General features: G+C 30.6%; 1 protein-coding gene across 1 annotated transcript; it reads left to right on the forward strand.

The window, feature by feature from the left end:
• The first annotated feature begins 8,305 nt into the window (after window positions 1–8,305).
• LOC115719617 (linoleate 13S-lipoxygenase 2-1, chloroplastic) lies at window positions 8,306–20,905 on the forward strand. Its single transcript, XM_030648721.2, has 9 exons — window positions 8,306–8,789; window positions 10,763–11,034; window positions 11,589–11,826; window positions 11,988–12,305; window positions 12,509–12,594; window positions 18,086–18,196; window positions 18,902–19,203; window positions 19,686–19,952; window positions 20,079–20,905. Exons 1-9 carry the CDS (start codon window positions 8,423–8,425, stop codon window positions 20,836–20,838), a joined length of 2,721 nt encoding a protein of 906 aa, XP_030504581.2. The 5' UTR covers window positions 8,306–8,422; the 3' UTR covers window positions 20,839–20,905.
• The last annotated feature ends 744 nt before the right edge of the window (window positions 20,906–21,649 follow it).

Raw genomic sequence — 21,649 nt, forward strand, 5'->3', positions numbered from 1 at the left:
AAAATGTGGCTATTTAATAATTTTTATTAATTTTTAAGAATATAAAAATATTCCATTAAATTTAGAGGTATTAATAGGCTTAATTTTAATGTATATACATAATATTATTTAATTTATATTTTTATATATAAAATGTGTTTATATAACAGTTTTTAACGAAATATTTTAAAAATATAAGAATATTCCGTTAAATTTAAAGGTATATTAATAAGTTTAGTTTTATAAATATTAATATTATTTATTTTAAATTAATTTAAATATATATAAATATTGATATTATTTGTTTTAAATTAATTGATGAACTTAAATTAATTTTAAATTAATAGTAGGTTTAATTTTAATATTCTTAAACTTTATATTTATTTTCCTCAAAATTTTAAAACTTTAAATATTTTTTTTAAAATAAAACAAAATTAAAAAAATAATTTATTTCCTTTAATTTATAAAATTTAAAAAATACATTCTACAATTTTTTTTACTTTTAGTCACAATTTTTGTTGTGACTAAATATAAATTATCATTCTTATGTTGTGACTAAAATATCCGTGAGTTAAGGTATTAGTACAAAAATTACAATTTATTGTGATTAAAACTAAATTAGTGACAACTTGTAATTAAATACTATCTTTTAGTCACAAGTAAACTTTTGTTGTGACTAAAAGTCATATTTAGTAAAAAATTTATATTATCACTATAAATAACAGTTTTTTTTATAGTGACATTAAAATAAAAACTACAAATACAACTAAATATAGGTGTAAATACAAATAACAATAACCTCTCTAACATACAATTCTATGAAAAAGAATCTTACGTTAATTTTGACTCACAATTCACAGCCACAATATATATAATATATAATAATCCATAGTGTTTATTGATTGATATATAATTCTTTTTAGTTTATGTATTGGAAAATAATATTTATATTCATATTTTTGTGAAATAACATTTCTAACATTATATACACTCAAGCAATAACTAGTATTAATGAAGATTATTAATTATTTTTCAAAGAGATCAAGAGTTATCAAAATAGAATTTTATTTAAAATAACAAAGAAGAAAACTGAGCCCTAGCTCTACTTAAGAAACTAATTAACATGTTCCAAACTCTCTAAGACTAATTATTTTAAATAATGCACTTAATTATTAATTCTATTTAATTTTACAATAATTAATTGCATATAATTATCTCATCTAAATAATTATATATAATAATATTCTCATATTAATAAAAAAAAAAAATAAGAAGAAGAACGATTAACGTTGTATATATATATGTTCTATATATATATAGGGCAAGACTATGGTAGGACCTAGCAAGAGTTCCCTACCGGTAGGGTACTTTTTTTAACCATTGATTTTAGATCGTGTGGTTATTATGATGTAAGGTATATACTCTTACGATAAGACTGCTTGTATACAATTAAAACTTTATACATATTATAATAATATAAAAATGATATTTATTTATTAAAAAATAAAATGATATTAATAATTAAAAAATTTATTAATTTTTATTTTTAATTATTATTTTTTTATAATGTTTATTTGAATTATTTTTATATTGGTATTTATTTTCAAAAAATAATTGCTTCTCCTAAACTCTTTTTTTTTTTTTTTTTTGCTTTTCATCTACCTTAAAAGCATATGAAAGCAAACTGTAATTGTAGTATGCTTTTAGTATTAATTAATAAAGTTGGTTAGATTTTATTTTTTCTGTCAAAAAACAATAAGTTTAGGAGAAACAAATTGGTACGGTACCAATTAAAAAGCATCTAAAATAATTTTTATAAAACACATAGTTGAAAATTTTGAAAATAAAATAAATTTCTTTAAAAATTCATTTAAATAATTTTTTTAATCACAATCTATTTTGTATACTTTCTTTTATCAAAATTCATTTCATTTATCTCATCACTTTCTCTCTCATTTTCTATCACATTGTTTTCACTATTTTCACTTAATTAAAAACTAAAACGTAAAATTAAAACTATTCTCTCTCGCTCTCTCTCTCTCTCTCTCTCTCTCTCTCTCTCTCTCTCTCTCTCTCTCTCTCTTGTTTCTCGTCAGGTCGTGTGTTTCAGTTGGAGGATTGTTCCAACGAAGTACAATCCATTGTTATGGATGATTTTACTTCTTAATGAAAGTTACTGGTATTTTCTCAAAAAAAAAAAAACTAAAACATAAAAATAAAAGTTATAAACACATTTTTATTTAAAAAAATTTACACAATACACTTAAGATCAGATTTTTATATATTTATATATTAACATTTTATGAATTTTATTTTTTAAAAGATTTTTCTTTGTTTTTTTTTTAGAAAGAAATATTATTTTCACGTTGTTTTCCTGTTGTAATAATGTGAAAATAACTCTCCGTATTTAAAAAAGAAACTTAAATTCGTAAAATATAAAATAATTTTAGATCCATAAAAATGTAAATTTTTTGTTATTTTTGGGTGTATAAAATAATCCATTTTTTAATTTCTAAAAAAAATTAATAACATATTTTTTTTTATATTTAAATGTTTAAAATTAAAAACAAAACATGAAAAAAAGAAAATATTATACAATCAGGCACACATTTAAGAATTGTATTTTTTTTTTTCTATCTTGTTTAGTCTAACAATTTATTTATTAAGTTTCAAAAAAAAAAAAACAATTTATTTATTAAAAAAGAACTTTAAAAGAATAGTAAACAAAAATTTATTAATATAATAAAATAAATAAAATAATTTCCTACAATGAAATGCATTGTATTAAAGTGAAACTCAAAATCATGCTTGATAACTGGTGGAGAAAAAATCCTTATACTGTAGGGTAGAAAGAGTCGGCCCCACAGTAGACAATCCCTATATATATATATTTATATATTAACAAATTAAGGTATTGTACGTACAAACGTTGTTTTGACATTTTGGAATCATATAAAAGATTACTTTTGTTTGACATCCACATATTTTCATATTAATTTTTTTTTTTTTTAATAAAAGACCTAATTTTAATTTTTCACCATTAATGTCCAACCAACCAAGGTGATAAAAAAGGTGATAAGTGTGGTCCACAAATAATTAAGAGTAAGGCCCTACTTTCCTATTTAGTTTTCAATTATTAATTTTTCAGTATGTGGTTTTTGTCATTTTTTAAAATAATGACTATCTATGGATATTGATCTAGAACACACCATGTGGGAGATGTATCCACATTTAAAGATTGGTTGAAACTTGAAACTGCATATAATAACCAATCATATTATTAGAATAAAATGAGATATTTTTTTTTTCCCAAATTTAGAGGGTTTTTTTTTTTTTTTTTTTTTTCAAATCTCCCAAATTATAATAATTTTGTAAATGTATATATTGTTAAGAATGAAGTGTGGTTGAAAAAGTATGATAAAGTAATATGCACTATAAATTATTTTATTTTTAATTATAATAAAATTTATGACTAAAAATAAAAAATTAGTTGTAACTAATTATAAATAATCACAACATTTTTTTTTTTACTTTTAGTCATAATAAAACTTATGATTAAAAGTAAAAAAGTTGTGATGAATTATAATTAGTTATCGTTCTTATGTTGTGATTAAAAGATCCGTGGCTAAAGTTATTAATTAGTCACAAAAATTATAATTTATTGTGACTAAATATTTTTTTGGACACAATACTTATTGTGACTAAAATTAAATTAGTGACAACTTGTATCTAAATACTATAATTTAGTCACAATTATATTTTGTTGTAGCCAAAAGTCACATTTAGTCACAAAAAAATTATATATTATGACTAAAAAATTGTCATTAAAAGTAACAGTTTTTTTTGTAGTGAATAATTCCTATGATGTAACAAAAAAATCTGTGGCTAAAAGTGTTAGTCACAAAAAACACAATTTATTGTGATTAAATGTGTATTTAGTCACAATGCTTGTTGTGACTAAAACTAAATTAGTAACAACTTGTATTTAAATACTATATTTTAGTTACAAAAAATTTATGTTGTACAAAAAGTTATCACTAAAAATATTATTTTTGTAGTGATGTATGGGGCTCCGTCATCTCAAAATTAATTGATAAAGAGTAGAGTAGCACATCCATTTATATATAGAATTATATTTTTTTTTGTAATTTACTAATATAATATAGTATAACTTATAAGTATACCAATTCTAATTTGGCACAGCATGTTTAAGAGTTAAGACAAAAAAATATATGCATTATATAAATAGCAGTTTAATAAATTTTAAGAGTTAATTAATTTATAGTACCAATAAAATTAGATTTGGACTAGTTTAATTAATTATATATATAGACTTTCGTGCTATGTACCACTGTACTTGTATACAAGCAAATTATTATTTTTTTTTTTTTGAAAAAAAAACAAATGAACAGATAGAATAATCCATGGCTGAAGGAGAATATTTTGTTTTTCTGTTTACGAGTACAATTGATATTATTCAATAGAAAAACAAAAATTTGTAAAAATATAATGTTCATTAAAAAATAAGACATTATATTATAATGAAAAACCTCATCTTATAATAGATTAGAAATCCCACGTACTAAGCATGCATGCATGCATGCAGAAATTAGGGTTTTTTAATTATAAAACAAAGTAATAAAGACTATCATTAACTACAATTATATATACATCCCAAACATATATATTATATAACAAAATTACAAAAAATGACATGAGCAAATTATTAAGTGCCCACCAATAAAATCGGCAAGTACAATATTTTTCATCTTCTTTTATTTCGTACGTACGATAGAATGAGCAAAAACTTAATGTTTTTTTAAGTATTGTTTGGTAATATTTTTTTTTTTAAAAAAAAATTATTCACAAAAATGAAACCACATTTTTTTTTTTGAATTTTGTTTTAGAAAAATAAAAATATGTTTTGTAATTATTTTTTTTTAATTTTAAAAATGAAAAATTAAAATGTGTTTTGTAAATTTTATTTTTCATCTATTTTGTTTTTATTTAAGTAGGGTTTGGAATACGAGGTCTAGGGATCGAGGTTTGGGGTCGGGTTCGGTCGGTGTCGGAGTCAAGGTCCGAGGTCCAAGTCTGGGTGATTAGGATTCGAGTTTGGGGCCAGGTACTGATGCAAGTCGGGGTGTGGGGAGGGGGCTTGAGTCCTGGTCCGAGTCTGGGGTAGGGTTCGGGGTTAATTAGAGTCGAGGTTTGAGGTCGGGGCTGAGGTCCGAGTCTTGGTCTGGATTCAGGGTGAGGCTGGGTACAATTCTGAGTTGGGTTTCAGGTTGAGTCCCAGTCTAGGTGTAGGGTCTGGGTCTGGGTTCAGAGCGTGGCTGAGGACAGGGTTCGGGTTTGGGTTCGAAGCTGGGGATGGGGTTCGGGTGCAAGTCCAATTTAAGGTTCAGGTCTGGGTCCAGGGCCGGGGCCGGGGCTATGTTTGAGTTCGGGTTCAGGATCGGAGTCCGGGTTTGGGTCTAGAGCCGCGGATAGGATTATCAAGTTTGGGTCTGGGGTCAAGGCCCGTGGTTCGGGTTCGGGGTTGGAGTTCAGGTCTGGGGTTTGGAGTCGGGGGTCGGGGCACGGTCCACGTTCAGGGATCGAGGTCGAGGTCGTGATCTAATATATTGACGAAAAATATACAAATAGATTATAATTAGAATAAATCTGTTTAAAATTTTTTTGAATGCAACTTTATTTATTTTCAAAATTTTGATCTTCATTAAAGTGAAAATAATTTTATAGAATTAATGTGTTTTAGTATTTGAGAACACTCTTAATTTTTATACATTTAACCTAGTGACCTTTTTTTTTTTTGTGACGGTAGCCTCTTAATTCCTTGGTATTGCATTGGTAAAATAGAATTTACTAATTGTGATATGTTGGGAAAAGGGAGTTGGCAAATTAATGTTGGTATTATTAGAACTTTTACCAGCATAAAATGAAAAGCGCTGGCAAAAATAACTTTTTCTAACGCGTAAGTGCGATGGTAAAAATTAGATTTTAGCCATTGTAAATGTACGCTAGTAAAATTTTGACCTCTTTGCCAGCGCAGTTTACAAAATGCGATGGTAAACGTTACTTTTACCAGCGCAGTAAGAACTATGCTGGTAAAAGTATCATTTCTTGTAGTGTCACTATATAATATGTACTTGAGTATATTTTATTGATATTTATATTTTACTATCACAATGTATAACAAAATATTAATAATAAAAAAAAAATCAAAAGCAAATTAATTGCCACCAACAAAATCGAGAAGTACAATATTTTTTCTTTAATTTTCGTGAAAGTACGATAGAAAATATATAGTACTAGTAATGAAAAAAAAAAAGAGAGATATCGAAGATTCTAGGACAATATATTAATTAATAAATACATGTCATATTATATAATTATATATAGTATTCAACACCATGTTATAATATTATATTAGTGTGATCAAATTAATATGAGTCTTAATTAAAATTAAACTAGTTATTATTTTTTGCTTTGAGTGGTTGTTGGATTAAACACGATTAAAATTTTGTTGTCCTAATATTATTAGCCATGAATTGTTTGAGGCTAGCTTGAAATAAGATTTGGGAAGAAGGAATATTAAATAGAGTAATTTGCGGCAAAACCCCCTCAACTATCAATTTACTTGCAAAAAACCATCCAACCTCATATTTTGGTGGGAAAACCGTCCAAAGTACTGTTTCGTTTACATTTTTAAAGTGTCGTCTATTCAGCCTCGTTAAGTCCTAATTTTGCCCACGTGGCAATGACAGGTCAATAAAAAATTATCCTACGTGGCCATATTTTACAAAATAAAAATTAAAATAAAAACAAAAAATTTAAGAGTAATTTGCGGCAAAACTCCCTCAACTATCAATTTACTTGCAAAAAACCATCCAACCTTAAAGTTTTTTGGATGGTTTTTTGCAAGTAAATTGATAGTTGGGGGAGTTTTGCCGCAAATTACTCTTAAAGTTTTATTTTTATTTTGTAAAATATGGCCACATAGGATAATTTTTTAGTGACTTGTCATTGCCACGTGGGCAAAATTAGGAGCTGGACGGACGACACCTTAAAATGTAAACGGAACAGTACTTTAGAGGGTTTTCCCACCAAAATATGAGGTTGGATGGTTTTTTGCAAGTAAAATGATAGTTGAGGGGGTTTTGCCGCAAATTACTCTATTAAATATTGTTCTTAATTTGAAAGGCAAATAGATGTATAAAGTTTTAATAATTGTAATAAATAGAGTTAAGATTAAAATTTGTCATGATTTTCTCATTTTAAAAAAGAAAAAACTAATAAAGAAAACTCAAATTGGTTTGTTTGTTGAGAGCTCTCAACTAATTTGTAACACTTTTTTGAACAATACAACTTTCTCATTTATCAAAAAAAATATTATTAGCCATAGGGTTGTACATCGGTCGGTTTGGACGGTTTACCCTATATATTTTTTAACCTAATCTAAAGTTCGGGTTGCTAAAATTTAAGTGCAACCCGCCCATTTTTAAAAAGAAATCTATAATTAAACCGACCAACGGTTTGGGCGGTTTGGTCGGGTTAACCCACCCAAACTGGCCAAACTTTTTTTTTTTTTAGTTTTAAAGTCAAAATCAATAAAAATTAAAAAAGATAAATTAAAAATATCATATTCCATCGTAAAACACCATATATATATATATGACTTTAAAACTAATACACATTAACTGAACTTACCATGTATAGAATGGTTATATCTATTTATAGACATAATAAACATAACTAACCTGACTGTTAAAACTAACCAACAATAATAAAAACAATTAGGCAAAGATAGTTATAGGGAATGTGCCTAAACAACCAAACTAAGCCTTAGTTTCTAGACCACAACTCAACACTTAGTTTTTTTTTTAATGCCAAAACAGATTAAAAAATTGTATGAAAACAACCATTTTGAGAATTTTCATTTTCTTTTTCTAGGTAAAGAGAATTTTCATTGTTGTTTACGGATGTGGCACGTTACTAATAGTTAATTAGCAGTTTTTTATATTATTTATTAAATTAAAATATCTGTAACTCAATATTAATTTATACCAATAATTGTTACCTCTTTTAATGCTTCATGACACCATAATGTATATCTTAACATTTATCTAATATTATAATACATTCATAGCTGTTCGAATAATTGAGAAATAAAATTATTATTATATACATAAAATTAAACTATATAACTACTTTTTTTTGTCTTGTTTTCTTTCTTCACATTTTAATTATGTTATATATATATATAAATATTCCAAATAAAGTTATAAATAATAATAGACCATGCTTATATGTCTATTATACATATCTAGATAAGGTAGTTAGCTCAACTCAATAATTCATCCAATTAATATATAATGAATCACTATTATATATTTACATATGTATATAATATGTCAAGAAAAAAATAATAATAAAAAAAATGTTGAAGCCTCAATTTCAGAAATCCCAAACCCTTCTCAACTCGTTCTGTAATAAGCCATTATTCATCCATGGAGGAAATAATCTTTCATCCTTTCCTGTTTGTATAATTAGGCCAATATCCCTTAAAAATAATAATAATAAGATCATCATGAAACAGAAGAACCTTGGGCTTGGTTTCAATATTAGAGCTTCATTATCAAAAGATGATGATATTAAGTGGATTAGGGTTAGGGTTATTGTGACAGTCCACCCAACTGTGGGAGGCATGTTATCTAACCTTGGTTTAAAGAGAGGCCTTGATGATACTCAAGATTTGCTTGGAAGATCCATCCTTATTCAGCTTCTTAGTTCTCAACTCGATCCAAGTAAGTATTCATATGTATATTCATATTTATATATATATATATAATGTCAATTAGATTTATATATATGCTTATTGTATTTTTAAGAGAAAGTAAATTTGAGGGCTTTTTTAATAAGTGTATTATATGTTTATTAATTAGTCGAAGTCATTCATTTAATTTGCATATGCATGGTTATAAAAAATTTAATTAAAATTATATTATCAAGTATATATATGATCGCATGTTTTAAGTGAGTAAAATTAGGTTATATATATTTCAAGCATATTTTTTTTTTATATATATCACTACAATTTTTATTTTTTTTTAAATTTAGCTAGTTAAAACGAAATTTGTGGCTAAAATTAAAAATATTATGACTAACTATAAATTATTATTTTTATGTTTTGACTAAAATTAAAGTTCATGGCTAAAAGCATTAGCCACAAAAAAATTACAATTTATTGTAACTAAATATGTTTTTAGTCATAATATTTGTTGTGACAAATTAAAGCTAAATTAGTGACAAGTACTTGTATATCTAAATACTATGTTTTAGTAGTAATTTTTTATTGTGACTAATTAAAGTCACAAAATATTTATGTTGTGACTAAAAGGTTGTGACTAAGGGCTCGTTTGGTACGCCGTATAAGGGTCGTATTGTATTAAATAATAAATAACACTATGTTTGGATTAAACAATGTATTGTATTAATTATTACGACCAAATTTTTTAATACAATATATGTTGTATTATTTAATACATACTAAATGGTCCGTATTATAATATTTACAAAGAATTTGGGGTCAACACCAATCTCTGACCCAGACCCGGACCCCGTCCCGGACCCCAGACCCGGACCCGGGACTCCGGCCCGATTCCTGGCCCGGATCCGGACCCCAGGCCCCGGACCCGGGACCCCGGCCCGGACCTAGGACCCGGACCCAGGACCCGGACCTGGACCCCGACCCCGGACCCTGGACCTGGACTCGGACCCGAACCCCGAACCCGGACCCGGACCCCGGACCCGAACCTGGACCCGGATCCAGACCTGGACCGAGACCCGGGACCCAGATCCGAACCCAGACCTGGACCCGAACCCGGACCCGAGACCCAAACCTGTAGTTGGTGTCGAGATCGAGTGTATTAAAAATATATTATAACTTTACATAATCAATTAATACAAGTCAATAGCAAACATTGTACTGTATTAAATAATACTAATACAATACAATACAACATAATCCAACACAATATAATACAATACATTACAATACGGCGTACCAAACGAACCATAAAAGTATTGTTTTGTAGTATATATTATAAAATAATATTTAAAAAATTAATAAATTATTTAAATTCATGTATGTAAGTTAGTTTAATAATAATATGTTAGTATATAACCAAATAGATCTAATTAGTGTAGTAAGGTGTGATATGTAGATATGATCATGATAAGTACATCATGCTCAAAAAGAAAAATAAAATGTGTGGTACGGACGTGATTAATTAAAAAGAAAAATTCAATGGCATATATTAATTAATTATATATTATATAAAATTAATTTGTAGTACCTCATGTTAATTGATAAGTTCAATTCACAAGTGGTCCTTTCACACACTCATTAATAGATCTAGCAAACTTAAAGTTTTTGATCAATGGATCGTGGTCCTATGCCCTAGATATATAAAATTGTCAATTATATATATATTAAAGTCTAAATACAGCTTTAATAAACATATTAATTATTCAATCTTCAAGCTACTCAGCACAAAAGTTATATGTATATAGAGAGCCGATCTTGGGCTTCGATGAACTATGTCTGCATCTAGGACCCACTCAGCTTAGAGATTTAAAAATATCACATATATTTTAAATCAAGATTTAGAAATAATTTATTTTTGTAAGACCCCACAAGTCTCAAGGTCGGCCTTGTATATACATATATGAATATATATCCTGAATAATACATCTTTATTTGTTGTGTCTGGTTAAGAAACTGGATTGGAAAAGAAGACAATTAACAAATATGCACATAGAAGTAGCCTATGGAACAAAGAAGGGATTCAATACGAAACAGATTTGGATGTTTTAGCGGATTTCGGAACCGTTGGTGCGGTTCTAGTTGAGAATGAGCATCACAAAGAGATGTACATCAAGAATATTGTTCTTCAGGGTTTTCCAAATGGTCCAGTTAATGTTACCTGTAATTCTTGGGTGCATTCTAAGTTTGACAATCCTCAAAAGAGAATCTTCTTCACAAATAAGGTGTTTAACTTCACATTATATATATATATAGTTATAGTAAGCTTTTAATGATATCACTTTTGTCCTTACTGTAGGAACGTTTTCTGTTTTCAGCACTTGGAGAAATTATTGCATATTTTGAATATTTTGGTTATAACATCCCACCAATGTTTGAGAAATTTTGAATAATATAATTCAATGTCGAAAATAAAGTTCAAAATAAATCAGTTCCACACATATAAAAATTAAATACGTGTGCAACTGACTATTATATTTTGAACCTATTTTTTTTCAACGTAATATTAAGTTTTTCAAAATTTTCTAAAAACTAATGTTATAATTTACGTCGTCATATTATAAACATAATTGGATTATAAATTCTGCAGGTGTCGAAAATAGATAATTATCCTACAATAAAGATAAAAGTGATACCTTTATTTATGAATTTTTCTCTATTTATTTTATAAGTAATATTTATTTATTTTTTTTTATAGAAAACTAATATTGCTTTGATAATAGTAATTTTGATATGTTATCTTTTTTTAAATATGGTTAATTGTTTGCAATTGGAGTAGTCATATTTGCCTTCACAAACCCCAAGTGGACTAAGAAGGTTAAGAGAAGAAGAATTGGAAACCCTAAGAGGGAATGGGAGAGGAGAACGTAAATTTTTCGAACGAATTTATGATTACGATGTATACAATGATCTTGGTGATCCTGATAAGAGTGAAGATCTCAAAAGGCCTGTTCTTGGTGGTAAAAATCGCCCTTTTCCTAGACGTTGTAGGACCGGACGTCCTCCCACTCAAAGAGGTAATTACATAAAATTAAAGTTGAATGATTAGAGTTAATTATATTTTTCTTCTCAAACTTTGACATGTATAAAATTGTGCCTTTGAGTTTTTCAAGATGTTAAAAAAATCTCCATAAACTACTGAAATATTTTATTTATTTATTTTTTATGTGTGATACAGATCCATTGTCTGAGCAACCAAGTAGGACTATATATGTCCCTCGAGATGAAACATTCTCAGAAATAAAACAACTGACATTTCAAGCAAAGACAATATATTCAGGTCTCCATGCCTTGGTGCCTTCTCTTCAAACAGTTTTGACTGATTCTTCACTTGGATTCCCTTATTTTAGGGCCATTGATTCTCTCTTCGATAATGGCCTCAAACTACCTCCGTCTACTAACCAAGGACTTCTCAAGAACATTTTACCTCGACTAGTAAAGACTGTTTCTGATGCTAATGAGGCTTTGCAATTCGAAATTCCAGAACCAATGGACAGTAATAATCTACTACTTATACTCTTACATTATATACATAACATTATTAGTAATATAATGTAAATATGTAGAGCGATTGGTTAAAATAACTGTTAAAGTTACTGCAAATAATATTTTGGTACATATATAATCGTTACTCTAACATATTAATATTTGAAAATATTTAATTGATTTCTCTAACATATTTGTGTTGGATGTGTTTAGGGGACAAATTTTTTTGGTTTAGAGATGAAGAATTCGGTAGGCAAACCCTAGCAGGTCTCAATCCATATAGCATTCAACTAGTTACGGTATGTTTTATTCTACGAGGGCTAGTATATAATATGTGAGACATGTAAACAATTTCTTAATTACATCGATAACAATTGGGTTAATTTCACAAATGCACAAAAACAACAAAAATACGGTTTCACGGAATTTTAAACATTTCCTACGATTTTTTTGATTTTATTTACATAAAATACGGTCTTTTTATGTTGAAATTTTGTTCATTTGTTGTTAATTTTTTGTTGTATGTATGTTATTTTTTGTTGTTTTTTTGTTGTTATGTTGATGTTATTTTCATGTTACTTTTATGTTGTTTTCTTGTTGATTTTATGTTATTTTCGTGTTATTTTTTGGAAAACCATAAAAATGTAAAAAAACATTATTTGAACGTAAAAATGTAAATATTTTACAAAAAATGGTGTCTTATGTAATTATTCCATAACAATATAACACATCATAGTCATAATAGTTCTGAGCCCACTAGCTAGTATTAATCTTTCGATTATATCTGTAGAGAAAGAGAAGCTAGACAGCAATGGAGAAAAACAAAGAAAGTAAAATGAGCCTTACTCAACTGAGTAGCCCTTTGCCTTTATTTATATGAATCCAGCCAAGTACAAAACCAGAAATGAAATAACAGAATTGCAACAGATCACTTAACTAATTAACTAACTCAATGTAACAGTAAAGAGCAACTAATTAAGTGACATCAGCAAGAATGTTGTTAATATCCCCCCTCAAACGAAAAGGTGTAGTAGACATCTTGAGTTTGGCAGTTAAGTACTTGTATCTGTCTGTAAAGAGGGGTTTGGTCAAAACATCAGCAATTTGATCAAGAGCAGGGACATATCTCACAGAGAGTTCTTTGGCCAAAATGAGATCTCGAACAAAATGCAAGTCGATTTCAATGTGTTTTGACCGAGCGTGAAAGACTGGATTCGCTGCAATTGCAGCTGCACTTTGGTTATCAACCCAAAGTATGGGGCACTGAGATTGTTGTATGTGCAATTCAGAGAGCAAAGAGACAAGCCACTTTATTTCTGCAGCAGCATTGGCAAGTGCTCTGAATTCACTCTCAGAGCTGCTGCGAGCCACCACGTTCTGTTTCTTGGCAGACCAAGAGACAATGTTGTTGCCAAAAAACATGACATATCCACCAGTACTTCTCCTATCATCAATACACGAGGCCCAATCCGCATCTGAATATCCTTGAAGAGTTAAGGATGTAGCAGGTGTGAAGTGTAACCCGTGTGAAAGAGTCCCTTTTAGGTATCTCATCAATCTCTTACATGCTTCCCAGTGGATTGAGGTGGGAGCATGAATAAATTGACTGAGTTTATTGATAATATAAGCAACATCAGGACGAGTGAGAGTGAGATATTGTAAGGCACCAAGTGTGCTTCTGTACAGAGTTTTGTCTTCTAGAGGGTCACCATCAGTGAGAGATAGTTTAACACTTGCACTTGTGGGGTTCGGACAGGGCTTAGCTCCTTCCATTTTGAGTTTTACTAACAGATCAGTGATATACTTAGATTGAGAAAGGTACATGCCAGTATGATCCCTGAAAATCTCAATCCCAAGGAAGTAATGAACATTGCCCAGGTCTTTTAATGAGAAGGACTGATTGAGCTGTTCAATGAACTTGTTGATGAGGGCTTCATTGGGGCCTGTAACAAGGAAGTCATCAACATATACAAGGAGAATTATTTGATGATCACCCGAGCCATAGATGAATAGAGAATTGTCAGATTTAGATGCAGAGAAGCCCCACTGAGTAAGAGTGTTTTTTAGAGTTTGATTCCAGGCCCTAGGAGCTTGCTTGAGACCATAAAGGGCTTTGTGTAGAAGACACACATGATTAGGTTTGGTGGAGTCAATGAATCCTTCTGGTTGCACCATATACACTCTTTCCTGTAATGTCCCATTGAGAAAAGCGTTACTTATATCCAATTGTTTAACTGTCCAGGCCAAAGATACAGCAAGAGTGAGTATAATTCGGATGGTTGCTGGTTTAACCACAGGAGAAAATGTTTCTTCATAGTCTATGCCAGGAGTTTGGAGATATCCTTTAGCCACCAATCTAGATTTGAGACGATCTAGACTACCATCGGCATTCAATTTAACTTTGTGAAGCCACTTATTGCCAATAACAGTCATGCCAGGGGAGTATGGGACAAGAGACCATGTTCCAGCCTTCTTTAGAGCAGCAAACTCAGTTTGCATAGTCTTGAACCACTGAGGATTTTTTATGGCAGCAGTGGTTGATTTAGGTTCAGATGGTATACATGCTTCAGGGAGAGGAAATTTAGTTGCAGAGAAGGCTTTTGGTTTGGTTATTCCATTTTGGCTACGAGTGACCATGTGATGTGTTCGAGGAGGGTGGACTGTTTGGTGAGTATCTGAAGAGAGAGGCTGCTGAGTGTGAGTGATGACAGGTGGTAAATTTTGACTCATGATAGTGGCTACGGGTGCTGGGATATTTGTGTTTGTGGGATTGGTGGGAGAGGTAGGAATGGGATTTTCAGTGACATGTGTTGGATAAGTGGCAATAGTGGCATTTGCATGACTGGGAACAGGTGTGCCATTCTCATGTACTCCAGTAGATAATGCAGGTGGACCATTTGTAGAGTTGGGCATCATAAAAGGAGTGTTAGTGGGATTATTATTATTAATGGAAGTATCAAATGTAAATGAGGGAGTAGAAGTGTGATGATGTACCTGTATGGGATCAACAGTGGTTGAGTTCCCAGGAAATTGTGTTTCATTGAATGAAACATGCCTGGAAATTATGATGCGGCCATCAGGATGCTCACACAGGTACCCTTTGTGATGTGAGGAGTAGCCAAGAAATAGGCAAGGTACAGATCGAACTTCCATTTTGTGAGCATTGTATGGTCGAAGATGTGGAAAACAAGTGCAGCCAAATGGTTTCAAGATGTTGAAATCTGGCAATTTCTTGAATAGACATTCATAGGGACTTATGTTGCCAATAACCGGAGTTGGTATCCGATTGATAGTGAACACAGCAGATGACATAGCATGCCACCAATACTCCATAGATAAACCTGCCTGAGCCAACAAAGTGAGGCCTGTTTCAGTAATATGCCTGTGCTTTCTCTCAGCACGGCCATTCTGTTCACTAGTTCTGGGGCAGGGGTGTTGGAAATGAATTCCCTGATCAGCTAGGAATCTAGCAAAGGGACGATACTCACCTCCCCAATCCGCTTGCACACTTTTGATAGGTAAGTCAAATTGCTTCTCTACAAGGCTCTTAAACTTGATAAACACATCAAAGGCTTGGTTTTTGGTTGTGAGGGGAAAGATCCAGCAATACCTACTAAAGTCATCTAGGAAATGGACATAGTATTTAAATCCATCCTTTGAGGTAATGTGAGACGGACCCCAGAGATCCGTGTGAATAAGGGCAAGGGGTTGGGATGCTCTGTTAGATGAGTGTGGGAATGGAAGCTTATGGCTCTTGCCTTGGTGGCAAGCATTGCAAAATTGCAATGTTTGTAATGACCCTGTATAATTGATGTGTGGTAAAATCTTGGTGAGGGTATTTAATGCAGGGTGACCAAGTTTATGGTGCCAAATGTTGATGTCATTCTGTTTAGTAATGGTAAATACATGATTCGAAGATGTAGGGAAATCAGTAGTTTTATTGATATCATCAATATTACATGACATTACATTGTTATTTGAATGACAAGTACAGGTACAACAATTGGAATTTGTAGGATCATTGGACAGAGTAGTGAGATAACATTGAAGAGCGGTATTGGAGGCTTCACCAAGCTGGTACAGACCATCCTTAGTTTTCCCTTTGAGTAGCACAGTCCCTGTTTGTTTGTCCTTAACAAAACAACACGATTTGTGAAACTCAAGAAAGACATCATTATCAGAAGTTAATTGGGAGACACTTATGAGATTCTTGGTCATAGATGGAACATTAAGAACAAATTTTAAGTGCAGGGGTTTAGTAGGTAAGGAAGAAGGAAAGGAGGTATGGCCAATATGAGTAATAAGAAGCTTCTTACCATTACCTACAGCAATAGTTTCATTTCCATTGTAGTTGGTGGTCACGGCCAAGTTTGATGTATCCATTGAAACGTGGTTAGTAGCACCCGTATCAATGTACCAAGATTCATCATCACCCAATTCAGGAAACATAGTTGTTGTGGCAGCCTGAGGATCATAGTGAATGTCAGTTTCAACAAGAAAAGCCTGAGTTTGAGAATTACCGTATTTGGGAGTGACCCAATTCTTGTCGAACCGATAGTGGCAGACGGCAGCAGTATGGCCAGTGCGAAGACAGACTTGGCAAAGTAATCTTGCACCTGGTGGACGACCATAGCTTCTGTTTCTGTTGGTTTCAGGTTGATTGCCACGATTGGAGCCAAAGGGAGGTCTGTAGGGGCCATTTCTTGCAGCAAGATTGGCTTGCATTTTTACAGAGAGATCATTCATAGAATGATGATGATCAATTCGAGTTTCATGAGAAAGCAGGAGTGCTTGTACTTCTTCGAAGGAAAGTAAATCGCTTCTTGAAGTTATACCAGACACGACAGGATCGTATTCAGGCCCAAGGCCATTAAGAAGCTGCAGGATCAAATCTTGTTGTGAAACAGGGGAGCCAGCAATCATTAAAGCATCAGCAATCGACTGAGCTTTGTCAACATATTCAGAAATGGTGAGGTTGTTCTTGAGCAGATGAGAGAACTGGCCTTTGAGTTGTAACAGGCGAGCTTTTGTTTGACTAGAGAATCGCTGTTCGAGGGCACGCCAGACTGTGGAGGATGTGTGGAAGTTAGCCACAGATGCAAGAACCGGTTCAGACATGGACGCTCGTAACCATGAGAGAAGGAGCTGATCTTTCTTCTTCCACATAGTATATTCAGGATTTGGATTTCCTGTAACAAGAATTGCTGGGGGAGAGACATCAGAGAAAAGTATTTGATCCAGATCATGGCCGATTACCGTGGGTACCACCTGAGATTTCCAAGAGAGGAAATTGTTTCGATCAAGTTTCAGGGTGAGGGATGCTGTTAACGAATTGGAGAAAGGATTCCAGTGATTCAGAGAGGCAGCAGTAGCAGTGGTATGAGGATCGGAGGTTGAAGACTCCATGGACGTTAGTCAGAAGACGATGATACCATGTAGAGAAAGAGAAGCTAGACAGCAATGGAGAAAAACAAAGAAAGTAAAATGAGCCTTACTCAACTGAGTAGCCCTTTGCCTTTATTTATATGAATCCAGCCAAGTACAAAACCAGAAATGAAATAACAGAATTGCAACAGATCACTTAACTAATTAACTAACTCAATGTAACAGTAAAGAGCAACTAATTAAGTGACATCAGCAAGAATGTTGTTAATAATATCTATATTTTAATTAATAACATACTTTTATACATAAAGAATCATATACAGTTCCAATTTTAAGATTATAATTTTTGTTTTTTTTACTTCAAAAATTATTATTGACAAAAAATATGTAATTTTTTATATAAAGGAATGGCCAATGAAGAGTAAACTTGATCCAGAGATCTATGGGCCACCAGAATCAGCAATCACCACAGAATTGATTGAACGTGAGATCAAAGGATTCATGACTCTTGATGAGGTATGCATATACATAATAATAACATATTTAATCATTTAGGTGGCGTTTGGTAATATTTTTTTAATCAGTTTTTTATTTTCTTAACCAGCAATTGTGTTTGGTATATATATACTAAGTATTAATAACATACAATGCTTGTTTGCTTAAAATTATATTAGAGTTGCTATTACCTAATTATTAATTTAAATAATAATAATAAAATTAAATCTAATACAATTTTATGATATTTTTAAATATATAAAATCTAATTTAATTTTAAATTTATTTATAAAAAAATATACCTAACTAGTTTTATTAAACAAAAAAAATAAGTAAATAAGTTTAAATATTTTAAATTATATAATTAAGAAATTTATTATATAAAGTATTAGTAATTAATTGAATTATAACATCTAATTAATATTTAAATTAAGAATTATATGAAAAAAAATAATTATCTATTTTTTTTTTTGATATTTTTAAATTAAATTTAAATATTTAAAATTATTAATTTTTTCAAATAAAAAAATTAATTGATTGATTTATCCGTATTAATTTTAACAGTTAAGTTTAATAAGGAAAAAAAAAATAGTTAAACTAAAAGTTTCCGTTAATTAACCACATTAAATATATATATAAATACATATTCAATTAATTAATTTATATGCTAATTATAAAACTATATATATATATATATATATATATATATATATATGTTTATTACAGGCCATGAGAGAAAAGAAATTGTTTATCTTAGATTACCATGATTTACTACTACCATATGTAAAGAAAGTAAGAGAAATAAAAGGAACAACATTATATGGATCAAGAACATTGTTTTTTCTAACTTTGGAAGGAACATTAAGACCATTGGCCATTGAGTTGACTCGGCCACCAATGGATGGAAAGCCACAATGGAAGGAAGTCTTTTCTCCTTCTTGGCATGCCACTGGTGTTTGGCTATGGAGGTTCGCCAAAGCTCATGCCCTAGCTCATGATTCTGGCTATCATCAACTCGTTAGTCATTGGTATGTATATCTATTTTCATTATTATTATTATTATTATCATGTTTTAATAGAAAAATATTATTTTGAATTTCATGTTTTGTAAAAGTTATTAATAAAATTTTTTATTTTGTTAAATAATAATCAGACCTTATATTTTTTCAAAGTGATACAAAATAATGTTATGACATGACGTGGAAGTGTTATAACCATATTGGTTATATTTTTTTGAGTTTGTTCTTGATAGAAATTGATTTCAAGTTGCTTATATTAAAAAAAATTGACAAAAATCAATCTCAAGGATTATTTTGTACTATTTTAAAAAATACAGGGTCTAATTTGTCATTTAACAAAATAAAAAATCCAATCAATAACTTTCGTAAAACAGAAGATCTCAAATATGAAATTTATCCTTTCTTGAAAAAATTAATTAGATAGTGATATTGTGGTATATGTGGATGCATAATTAATTGAGTTATTATATTGTATATGGAATGATGATTAGGTTAAGAACACATTGTGTAACTGAGCCATATATAATAGCAGCAAACAGACAACTTAGTGTGATACACCCTATCTATAGATTGTTACACCCACATTTTCGATACACAATGGAGATTAATGCCCTAGCTAGAGAGGCACTAGTCAATGCTGGAGGCATAATTGAATCTTCATTCTCTCCTGGAAAATATGCCAATGAGCTATGTGCTGATGCTTATGACAAACAATGGCGATTCGATCAACAAGCCTTACCGGCCGATCTCATCAAGAGGTAATAATATTGTATTATACATATAATAAATTGTTGGATTGATAAAATAATTTCTAATTATTAAAAACCTAAATGCATATAAAACTAATTAAGTTTAGAGTATGTATAATATGTCATCACTTGTAGGGGAATGGCTGTGGAGGATTCGAGTGCTCCACACGGTCTAAAGTTAACAATCGAAGATTATCCTTTTGCCAACGATGGTTTAGCTCTTTGGGATATAATCAAACAATGGGTCACCGACTATGTCAACTATTATTACCCAGAGCAAACCCTAATTGAGTCTGACCTAGAGCTCCAATCATGGTGGACAGAAATTAGAACCGTTGGTCATGGAGATAAAAAGGACGAGCCTTGGTGGCCACTCTTAAAGACACCAAATGACTTAATAGGAATTGTCACAACAATTGTTTGGGTGACATCCGGCCACCATGCATCTGTCAACTTTGGACAATACACGTATGCAGGATATTTCCCTAATAGGCCAACAATTGCCAGAACCAACATGCCTACTGAGGATGCTAGCGAAGAAGTTTTGGAGAAGTTCTGGGCTAAACCCGAGGAAGCACTGATGCAGTGCTTTCCTTCACAAATTCAAGCCACAACAGTGATGGCGGTCTTGGATATATTGTCGAATCATTCGCCAGATGAGGAGTATCTAGGGGAGAACATTGAGCCTTCGTGGGAAGAAAATGATGTTATAAAAGCAGCTTTTGAGAGATTCAACGGGAGATTAAAAGAGTTAGAAGGAATTATTGATGAAAGAAACACCAACAAAAATTTGAGGAATCGGTGTGGAGTTGGGGTTGTGCCTTACCAACTTTTAAAGCCATTTTCAGAGCCTGGTGTTACTAGTAAAGGTGTTCCATATAGTATTTCCATTTGAGTTGTAAATGAAAACACCTTTGTTATAAAGAGATATTAAAAATTAAATGGTATTTTAGAGCAAAAAATGAGATGAATGATCTTTAATTTTAAAGAACAAAAAGAAGAATAAATAACTTCCATTTTCTTTGTAGCTAGCTAGTACTCAATTTCGTATTGACCGTATTTTTATAAATTTTTTATTGTTTTTGTGTTTTTTTTAAATTATCTCTTTATACACATAGAAATGCATAAATACAAATATTTATAGAGTAATTTGCGATATAAATATTTAAATTTAACTCCCGGTTACAAATAAATACTTTTTTTGGCAAAGTAAATTGGCACGTAGCAATTCCTAATTGGTTCAGGTCATGATTTTCTTATATAAAAAATTAATTTAAATATACCAATTTGAAAATGATACGTGGATAATAACTTGACATTTAAAGTATGTAAACTTAAGTATTTATTTGTAACTGAGAGTTGAACTTAAATATTTATATCGCGAATTACTAATATTAATATTATAAAAAGGGCTAAATTCACATAAAATATACAAAACTATAATTTGGGGTACCACCAATTGTTGAAGCACCCCAACTAAGAGGACAACAAGACGATTCACGAGAGATCCGCTAAGACAGACTCGACTATAAACATGCATGCATGTCATAAATTTTATCTTATAATTAATGTGTGTTCCTCTAAATTAAGGTGAAACAATTTAACACGTAAATTAATGCTTAATTTGGAATCTATTATATATAATTGAGACCATGCAGACTACTACATCTTAAAAATTCATTGAATTTGCTTAGGACAAAAATTCA

This window comes from Cannabis sativa, chromosome 2 (genome assembly GCF_029168945.1).
Source record: "Cannabis sativa cultivar Pink pepper isolate KNU-18-1 chromosome 2, ASM2916894v1, whole genome shotgun sequence".
In the NCBI taxonomy this organism is placed as follows: Eukaryota; Viridiplantae; Streptophyta; class Magnoliopsida; order Rosales; family Cannabaceae; genus Cannabis; species Cannabis sativa.

What these genes read in the sequence shown, in the direction of transcription:
- LOC115719617 (XM_030648721.2), top strand. Translation starts at nt 8,423, where the DNA reads ATGTTGAAGCCTCAATTTCAGAAATCCCAAACCCTTCTCAACTCGTTC. An exon ending in GAATCTTCTTCACAAATAAG is followed by an intron (nt 11,035 to 11,588) that starts GTGTTTAACTTC and finishes CAATTGGAGTAG; the next exon opens with TCATATTTGCCTTCACAAAC. An exon ending in CATCAACTCGTTAGTCATTG is followed by an intron (nt 19,204 to 19,685) that starts GTATGTATATCT and finishes AATGATGATTAG; the next exon opens with GTTAAGAACACATTGTGTAA.